Genomic DNA, 10,457 nt, shown 5'->3' with positions numbered 1-10,457 from the left:
ATCACCAAAAATTTGTTCACTTTCTCTTTTTTCTATTTTCCGTATAGATAAACACAGTGATTCACACATCCAAATCCACGATACCCCTTGTATATATTTTTCCCTTTTACTTTCTTTTACTATTTACTAAAGCTGCTACACTTCACTCTCATCACCTCTTCGAAAACCCTGCCGATTTCACTTTACTAATACCATTCCATTCCAAATTCAAAAGAACCAAAACCATATACCCAGTCATAATTTTAAATTGTGATCGTAGTTGCGGTTATAATTGTGTTGTAGTGAACCAAATTAAAAAATCTTTATATTGTGGACAATAATTACAGAAAAATATGGTTATAATTGTGATTGCAGTACAATTGCTGAGAGCTGAGTAAAAATTTCTTCACATTACGGTCACAATTACTATTGCATACAACTATTTAAAATCATGTCACCCTTCAATTCCTAGCTTCTCCACATCAACCCATATCAAAGTCAAATAAGGCACTTGCGGCACCAAACATGGTGATGGTGACACACGTGGGAATCTCTCACATGTGTCAACACTTGAGTGGTGTTTCTTACCAGGCAGAAGGGGAGCAACCCTAATCAAAGTGGAAGGGTCCCCTACACACTACCCTTTCACAACTTTAAATCAATTAATGTAAACACACACATATATATATATATATATATATATACTAATCTATGAACTAAAACTTAATGTGGTTCATACAGGTGGTGTGAGTATATGTAACTATATTCTTCATTATTTAGCTTATAATAAAATAATTTCTAATATATTATATACAAAAATTATAATCCCTAACCACTTATATGTTGAAAGATGTATTAAACGATATACATACATGAGAATGAATGATGAATTATAGAAGTAGGCGTGTATGGATGAGAATGAGTGATGAATATAATCAATATATTCATTATATTTCACATTATATTGATATTTCAGTGTTGTTTGCTTTACTTTGCAGAGAGAGAGAGTTTCTCAAGGGGATCAGTGAAGGAAGAGCACACGTGTGCATGCGCGACAGTTATGGGACATGTGGGGCCAATTCATCACGTGTGGGTGCAAAGGGAAGAAAAGCAAAAAAGAAGCTCAAGGGTACAATGTCTATGTGGTGTGGTCTAAAGCTGTCTTTCAACTTCTGAATCCAATTTGTATGTGACTCATTTTTTCGTATACCTACCTAGCTAGTTAAGTGTGCAAGTGTGAATTTAATCAACACTAAATATGTGAAATTATGAATTAAGAAAAAAATTATCCTCTCCAAATATATAAAAATTATATATGGTTGGTAATTGGTATGCAGGCTTCGCAAAACTTTGAATAAATGACGACATTCAACCTATATATTCTAAATATCTTTTAACTTTGGGTGCGCCCTAGTTCCACGGGCTATGCTTCACTTATTTCCCACACACTGATATTGGACAAGCACAAGCCAATGAACAATCAATATTCCAGAACAAAACAAGAAAAAGAAACAATGAAAACATTATTAGAGAGACACGACCAAGGGAGAGAGTTCGTTCACTAAAAAAGCTAATTCAACTTGTTCTACCTTTTAAAGATTAACAGCGTGTAAAAATTAAAATTTTAGGAAACAGTTTAATTGGTAGTCTTAACTAATTAATTGATTAGATCGGTAGTACTAAAAACCCTTTGAAAAAAAAGAAAATAACGAATTGGTGACCAAATTTCACTCATAGATTTTTTAAAAAGTATATATATATATAGATGATTTTATATCTAATTTTAATTATTTCAATAGTGAATAATGAATGGCAAACTGTTTTGGACAAAAATGGTTTGCGCGCATGCATTCATGTGTATGTCCATATATGGGTTGCAAACATATTTTGTGTTGGTAACATATTCTTATATTACATGCATGCATACCTTACACATATATGCATGCATGCTTAGATGAGCGGATCCAGGAAACTTCGCTTCTCATTATGAGTTCCATGAAATATATTCTTATCAACAAAGAAAAAGGTTGTAAAGATATGCTGATTTGTGCTTCTCATCATAATTTTAGTGTAGAGAAGGAACGGAATAAAAAAAGGGAATACTTTTCTTTCTTTTTTTTAATTAATAAAAAAAAAAGGAAGATTTGATTTGTAAATCCTGATCGATCCAACTTTTTTGTCATCCCATAACCGTTGAATACCCGCACCTTTGGATATCAGAGCATAGACGCAATATTAATTATTTGAATGAAACAATAAACAAGAAATATTAACTTGTTGACGTCAAACGGAATAAAAAACTATATAGAACTTGATTATTATTTTTTGTTCATTTTGATCAACAAAGCACTATTTTTCGCATTTATTGCTTCGAGAAATAATTTGTTTAAATATATATGATCATGAAACCGACATGTAATTAACTTACACTATACATATTTTTTTTGTTTTTAATAAACAGTTTGTGCTTACTTTTGGTCTTATTAAAAATTGTTTCGATCAATTATCAAATTTAAATAATATTCGAATAATTCAATTTTAATTTTAATATATTACTTATTTGTGTCCGATCACAATCACTTCACTTGATTAAATAATTTGTACGTGCAAAAGTAGCACACCTATATATATAATAATGCATGTCGCCGTTGATTAGAAGGAATATGGTAGTAGAAAATTAAAAAGGAAAGCGTGCATAAAAACAAAGTTGACAGCCCAAACAAATGAGTAAGCTCGTCACAACCAGTTATTTAAATTATTTTTTTTCAACTGATTAGTAGCTACTAATTATTGAGAAGATTATCTTACAGTTAGAGATGACAAATAATCCGTTAATCTAGCATCTTCTAAAAGACAATGGAACAAAGCGAAGCAAATTTATTTGACCCTATTTGTGCCCTTTTGTTTGGACAGTGATGAATTAAACCACTTGCTTGTATAGAGAATATGTAAGCATGGTTGGTGATGTACCTTTAATAGCCACATAAGTTGGTAAAGTCTTATCTTACCATTCCTTTATTTTACGCATAAGTGGTTTGTGCATGGTGGGTAAGTGGCATACACAACACAGCAAAGGAATGCCACAGTAGTAGTACGTACTCATTACCATTGTTGACAGCACGAATCTATCTGTAGTGTTGGATGTTGGATTATGTGCTTAGCTTAGACGGACAAATGTTAGCTCGGGGTATTGAATCGAATCATTTATCCCTGCTTTTTTTAATATTATTTAGTTTAAATTTTGTTATATAAAAATTTTATAATAATTAATTAAAAATTTAAATAATTTAAGAATGGAAAATTAGAATTTTTTTATAAAAAATAAAAATAAAAATGATAGCTTAACACAACTCTCAAATTAAATTGGGGTATACTGTAAAAGTATTTAAAAACATTTAAAGAAACCAAAATTTACTAATGACGGTGGAGGTAAATAGTAACGGCTTGTATCTTTTAAGTAAGTAGTTCAATATTTGAATTTGATTGATTATTGAATATAAAATAAAATATGTTAAAGAGAAAAATATCTATTTTATATGTGTTTATAATTTTTGACGAATATTTGTCATTACTTTTGAGCAAAATAATAGGTTGGAATAATAATTTATTAAACGTGACATGTTTTATTATGATTGTTATGTTAAAAGTTATAAAATTGATTTATGATTAAAGAGAAAAGGAAGGAGAAAATTCATCCTACTAACAAATTAACAATTAATATTAACTCTCTCATAAAAAATAATTATTTTGTTAAACTAACAATTTTATAGTCAATGTTATACCTATTTCCAATTTTATGTCTAAATTTTATTATACTTTCTCGGATGATCAATTTCAACCCTTAACTAGTAACTCCCCTAAAAAATCCCTTAACTAGTAATTGTATAAATTAATTGTAATTTATAATAAATTTTAACTTAAATATAATAATTTTACCATCAAGTGTCTCAATCAATCCATGATGTAAAATTATTCTAATTTAACCAATGATTTTGAGGTTTTTATAGACTTAATTATTGTCTGACTTAATACTAATAAACATATATAAGTCAAAATTATTCATGGATTTTGTTTGTAACTATTTATTTTTTTAATCATGATTGATTTTTGGGCATTCATTAATTTTTATACAAGAACTTTCAAATCAAATTGTTGTTGTATATCATTAAGTACGTAGATGAATTGAAATAAAATTATATCTTTTGATTCAATCTCTGACCTCAAGTTTAAATATATATATATATATATATATATATATATATATATATATATATATATATATATATATATATATATATATATATATATATATATATGTGTGATCCAGCTCAAATCATAGAAGATATATGTAGTATGTGCTAAAAGAAATTATTTTGTATTCATTATTTGGAATACAAATTTTTCCAAATAATCTTCTAATAGTAATAATCTTGTATTGTAATTTATTGCTCGTAGAAGAAATAATTTAAAGACACGGGGAGTAATAGTTAAAAGTTATTCATTTTAACAGAATTTTCAACAAAGATTATAAAAAAGAAAAAAAAGAAGTAAAAATGAAATCTATATATAGAAATTAATAACGATATGATTCTGTTCTTTTAAAAACCTTTTCTTTTCTACCATCTTTATTTTCCCTCTCCTCCCCTCCCAAATCACCTAATCCTCTTTTAATTTGTTTCCCTATTGTTTTAGGCTTTTGTCTTTTAGATATGGTTTTGAGGATTTCCTTTGCTTTTCCCTCTTGCGCGTGCCAAACTATCACTAAATGATTAGTTAAATCTTATATCTGTTTTATGTTTTGTCTTCACCGTTTTGTATTAAGTTTCAACAACATTCAAAATAATATTGTTTTAAGTTTTGCTACGGTTTCTGACCTACAAGCTTTTTGTTTTCTTCCTTTTCTTGATGAAAGAGTTAATTTCAGCATAACCATGTTGATTGATGTGTATTATGGCAAAATCTAACAGTCTTGTCCTCAACCCCTAAATATTGAACATGATCATAAGATCTTAAAGTAATGCAATGAAAGAGCTAGACATAAGATATACAATATAAGAGATTAAAGAAGCTTAGATAAAATATTATAAATTTAATCATTTTGACAGATCCTGTTTTTTACACTAATCTTTAAGTAGAAAAGAAAGAAAGAAAGAATCTTACCATACAGCGTTTATGAGCTTCGACCCACCACACTTGGACAAATATATTATCTTTTGGTTCGTTTTACCATTTTAATTTAGCTCATTATTTTTTTAGAGTATAACTAATAGTAGCAATAAAGTTTAACCTAAGATATTGTGTAAGCTATCTAACTTCCTTATGCCGACTTTAGTAGATATGAATTTAGTTTAATAGGTTGCCTATATATTTTTTTTTATCTTGCCAAATTCAATTAATTTCACAATCCAACTCCATCTTTTTTCCTATTCCTATTGATATAACTGAATGGATAAGGGAAGAAAAGAAAAAACCTAATAGTTTTCTTCTCTTACAAATAATTAACATTAATTTAATTTGAGAAATTGTTTATGAATTTTTAAAATATCATCCAAATACAAATTGATTATATATATATATATAAAAGTTTGTTTAATTTTATATAATAACTAACCAAAGAATCATATCTATCATGATTTTTTATTAGTTAATAATTAAAATATATATACTAACACTATGCAAAAAAAATAAACTCATTTAATTTACCCATACCATAATCTATATATAAAAAAAAAGGTAAAAGAAAACCTTCCCACTTGCGTCTACTTTATAAAGTTTCAACAAAATCACATGTAAGACTTTCCTTCAAACTGAAAATTAACTTCTGATGCATGATAAAACTCCCCAAATCATAAAGATAGTTTTAATTCCATATAAAGAAAAAAAAAACAAAAAAAAAGAGTTGCATAGTTGATTAAATTATAGGGGAATTAGGAAGATTGCTGTCATTATTTGAAACCAAAGGAATCGTCAGCACTTGGGATGAGTAGGTGGTTTCACACCCACTATCCGGTATATATTATGATTGCTGTACTCCCCCACTTCACCAACCATATGAAAACAGTAACAGTTATGGTGTTTAAATTTGAAACAAATCATTTTTATTAGATTGCAAAGTGATTTTTTAAGCCAATAATTATACAGTTGCATGCCAAATTCCCTTTTCTAATCAATTTTTTAAAAGTGTGTTTGGATGAGGAAATTTAAAATTTTAAGAATGTCAAATACCTCAATTGAAATTCTTTTATTTTCAAAATTGTGTGAATAAAAAAATTAAAATTGTGAGGGTGAAAAAAAATAAATGCAAAGAGAAGAAAATATATGATTGATGTGCTTCCAAAGAAAAGAATATTGATGCGGCATGGGGAGTGGTAGCGACGGCTGCAATTTTACGTACCCCTATGCATGCACCCGATCGACGCTCTACGAGCTCAGACGGTGTTTCTTGAAGAAGAGGATCATCGACGTGAAGGATTTCGGGAATGCTCAGGTGAAAGATAAGATGAAGGTTATAAAGGAAATATACAAACATTTTGAAATCAAGAAGAGAATTTCAATTTCCCATCTTTTAGAAGGAAATTAAAATTTCACATTTTTAGTTTTTTAAAATTCTTTTAAATTTCCTAAAATTTAAATTTTTTATAAAAAATATTCAAATAATAAATTTTATATTAAAAAAATTTAAATTCTGTAATAATTTACTTTTCTCAGTTAAAATTCTCTATCCAAACGCAATCTATCGTTTTGTCAATTGCGGTTAGGGCATCACATGTCCACGCCACGCCCTACAAAGCCATTCTTCGCCTATGACGCTTTAAAGCATAGCATATATAGCCTTAATTTTCTTTTCCTACCGTCCAAGATAGCTAGCTAGCTTTGAAAGTCTAGATTTTTTTTTTGCCTTAAAAATTTGTTAGTTAAGGCCATTCAACTTAATTAGCATATCACACTGTTATGATTTAGTGTTCCTCCAAAGTTTGCGTTTTCATTAACCTAATTGTTTTTGTTTTCTAAATTGACTTATTAGATGACACTTTTTAAGCTATTTTTTTTGTTATCATTTTATTGATATAAAAATTTATTATTTTTATCAATATCAATATCCGTTGAAAAATTATCTTTAGTGTGATTTTTTAGTTTTAATCACATTTTTTTCATAAGACTCGAAATTAAAACATTATTTAAATGAATCAAATCTAATACTACTCACTATTTTGATGGTCTTTTCAACTTAATTTAATTTGAAGAATAAAGGAAGAGATAAATTAATTTTTATATTGGACAAAAAAGTAAGATAAAGAGAAGGAATGCCATTACATTTGATTGCAGAAGAACAAGTTAGAGAAAAATTAACATAAAGAAAAGTAAATGAGATTTTGGACAACGAATTTGAACATTCTTGTTTTTTTTTTTTTTCAAGTTTCCCTTATTTAAGATAATGTGAGAATCCCCATAAAGTTTTTTTTTTTCATTTTTGTTCTTTTTTCCACCTCATAGTATGTATTTTACGTAGTCTTTTTTGACATCATAGAAGGTACATAATGTTTATGATGAACAAGGAACATTTAAAGGGGAAAAGATTAAATTTGGTTTGAGATCTTATTTCATTGAAGAGGATGAGACAAAAAATAAATAGAAAAAGCAGAAATGAAAACACGTATGAAACAAAAGAAAAACATAGAGAAAGGAGTTTGAGATATTGGAGTGATTTGGGGTTGAAGGTAAGATATCAATAGCAATATTCAGCGGTTTGCATTAGCCTTTCAAATAATTCAAGGACAACCTCTTGGCTTAGAAGCCAACTAATTTGACATCAAGGTTTTAGAGAATCCAAGAAGAGATCTTTTGTCCACATCTTTGGAGACCATGCCTTATATCTCTACCCTTTTTTTTTCCATTAAACCCATCATTTGAGCTCTTTTTTGTTGCCTCTAAAATTAGCAATGCTTCCATTGAAAATTTTCACCTAGTAATTTTATCCCCCAAAAAAATCATTTGAGAAGATTAACTAAAATAATTTCAAAATTTTAAAAGAGAAGAAAATAAAATAAAGGATCCCATATTCCCATTAGATTAATTAACATAGCCACTTTTTGACTATTGCTCCCACACATGAGATGCATGAAGATAGTGTTAATTTCAAGCAAAAGGGGCCCCCACACATATGAGAGAAAGCAAAAGCCCTCTTTTCTCTTGCCACGAATAAGTGTAGAAATTCTGCCTTTGCTTTCAACTTCATCTTCATCTTCTTCCCCTTCTTTAATTGCTTTTTCACCCCTTTTCCACATTTCTCGTGCTCAATGATATTGCATGAAGTAAACATTTTAACCATAAAATCAGACACGAAATCATGAAGAAATACTAAAAAAACAAGAAGAAAAACATAATAGAGAAATTAAGAAAATAGAATTAGATTAAGGTCCCAATAAAACCAAAAAAAAAAAAAGGAGAAATCTTATTATCTGATGTAAACCCCGACACCATTTAATTCTAATTAAAAAGTAACCCCGCTTTTGCCCCCCTCAAAATTACAGAATGAAACCATTGGCAATGGCTCTATTGGTATTGAAATGGGTAGTTTCGTACACAGGCAACTCTTCCCTATACCTCTCAATCCCAATAGCTGATAGATTATCCAACTCAAAAAGATCAGAACTTGCACAACTAGCCACATCATCATCATCTTCTTCTTCTTCATCTTCATAATGCATGACATCATCAAACTCCACTTCACTCTTTTTCTGATAATTCTTCAACAAGTCTCTTGCTAACTCCTCCACCCTGCGACTCTCCTGCATGACATGCAGCCTAAGTTCCTCACTTCTGTTCTTTCCACGGGAATCCACCAAACTCTCTTCACCTTCATGAAGATTCTTGTGACCACAAGGCCTGCAATCTTCATCCACTATCACACTCACAGGACAAAACCTCACAGACCTTTTTGCACCTGATCTTGAAGAAGGGGTTTTGCTCAAACAAGACCTTGAAAAAGAAGATGCTGATGAACAAGTGGAACCAGGTTGTTGTTGTGCTGCTGATACTGATTTAGTATCAGCAACACGATCTGTCGCAATCGGGATCAGGACGGGACGATAAGTAGATGTTGTTGTTGTTGAAACCTTTGCTTTCTTGGCATTTCCAGTTGAAGTGAAGAGAGAGTTGAGGAAGCTAGCAAGTTTTGCACCAGGTGAAATTGGTTGCTTTGCTTTCTTCAACTCACCATAGAGGATTTTCAAGGCTTTGGACTTGGTTTTGCCAAAACCGTTCTCATGCTTTGGCTTTTGGCTTTGGGAAGAGTGGCTCCTGAAGTTGTGACTGTGGAGTGAAGCATCGAAGTTGGTTTTGGTTTTGGTTTTATCAGAAACACTGGTTTTAATTGGCTTTGGCCTTTGCACTCCATAATAGAAGGACTCTGACTCTGAAGAAGAGAACCCTCCAACAGAGCTAGACTCAGAGGAGGTTGAGCTTGAATACATGGAGAGTGTGTTTGAAATTGAATTGCTTCGCGTTCTTCTTTCAAATTCCGTCAGTGAGTTTCTCCCCATGAGAACCTTCTCGCTGGCTCTCTTCTCCATCCAATTCTCCACCTTCCTGGCCCTGCGAGAGTTGTGCTTCTCAGCTTCGGGTTTTTCTTCTCTGAAACAATTGCCCTGTTTCTGCTTCCTCATGGTTTCTCTGTAGAAGATGAGTTGGGCTTCTTCCTTCTCCTCCGTTGGATCTTCGTCGATGGAACGGTAGATAACGTCAAGAAGAGTGGAAGAGAATGAAGGGTTTTCTCTGTGGTGCTGTTTTCTTGAGGGTTTATTGTCCCACTTGTCCATTCTGTTTTTCTTTATAGAGAACAGAGGAGAAAAAACAGAGAGGGGGTGAAACAGGGGATTTTGGATGGTATCAATTACTTGGCCTTTGTTGTCTGCTTCAAATAGTGGAAGTGTGAAAAGCTCCAGTAAGGAGAATTATGAGGAGAAAGAAATGATTGTGAGAAAGGACAAGACCATGGCTATATTTCCAAAAAACAAAAGACTGTATGTAGGAGTGGTGTGTTTGGAAATCACTGTGGGAGGACATAAGAGGAAAGAGGAAGAAAGAAAGGAGACATGAGTATTGATGAGTGCTTGATGCTTTAGAGAGAGACAGTAATGAAAGCCAAATTCCACGCCTCAGAGGAGAAGAGAGAACAAAGGATGTCCGAGACAGAGAGTTTTGGAGAGTGGTTTCTTTTCAATGCTCTTATAAGTAGGATTCGGGAAGAGTATAGCTTGCCAGCCTGTCAATAATGATGTGGAATTTATTTCACTTATTTTAAAATTTTAATATTCATGCATTAATAATATATTATAATTCAATCACAAATCAATCATATTAGGATGGAAAAAAATAATAACTTAGAAGAGAAAAAGAATAAATAATCAAAAACATTAATTTAAAATAGAGAAAAATGATCATATATGAGTTGTGATTGAGTGGTTGTTTATAACTCT

The 10,457-nt window shown here is 30.7% G+C and overlaps 1 protein-coding gene across 1 annotated transcript; it reads right to left on the bottom strand.

Moving 5' to 3' along the window:
• Positions 1 to 8,371: 8,371 nt before the first annotated feature.
• LOC114389402 (protein BIG GRAIN 1-like B) lies at positions 8,372 to 10,197 on the bottom strand. Its single transcript, XM_028350070.1, has one exon. It carries the CDS (start codon positions 9,795 to 9,797, stop codon positions 8,505 to 8,507), a length of 1,293 nt encoding a protein of 430 aa, XP_028205871.1. The 5' UTR covers positions 9,798 to 10,197; the 3' UTR covers positions 8,372 to 8,504.
• Positions 10,198 to 10,457: the final 260 nt, after the last annotated feature.

This window comes from Glycine soja, chromosome 16 (genome assembly GCF_004193775.1).
Source record: "Glycine soja cultivar W05 chromosome 16, ASM419377v2, whole genome shotgun sequence".
NCBI lineage: Eukaryota > Viridiplantae > Streptophyta > Magnoliopsida > Fabales > Fabaceae > Glycine > Glycine soja.
This window is presented reverse-complemented; position numbering and strand designations above follow the sequence as displayed.

What these genes read in the sequence shown, in the direction of transcription:
- LOC114389402 (XM_028350070.1), bottom strand. Translation starts at nt 9,797, where the DNA reads ATGGACAAGTGGGACAATAAACCCTCAAGAAAACAGCACCACAGAGAA.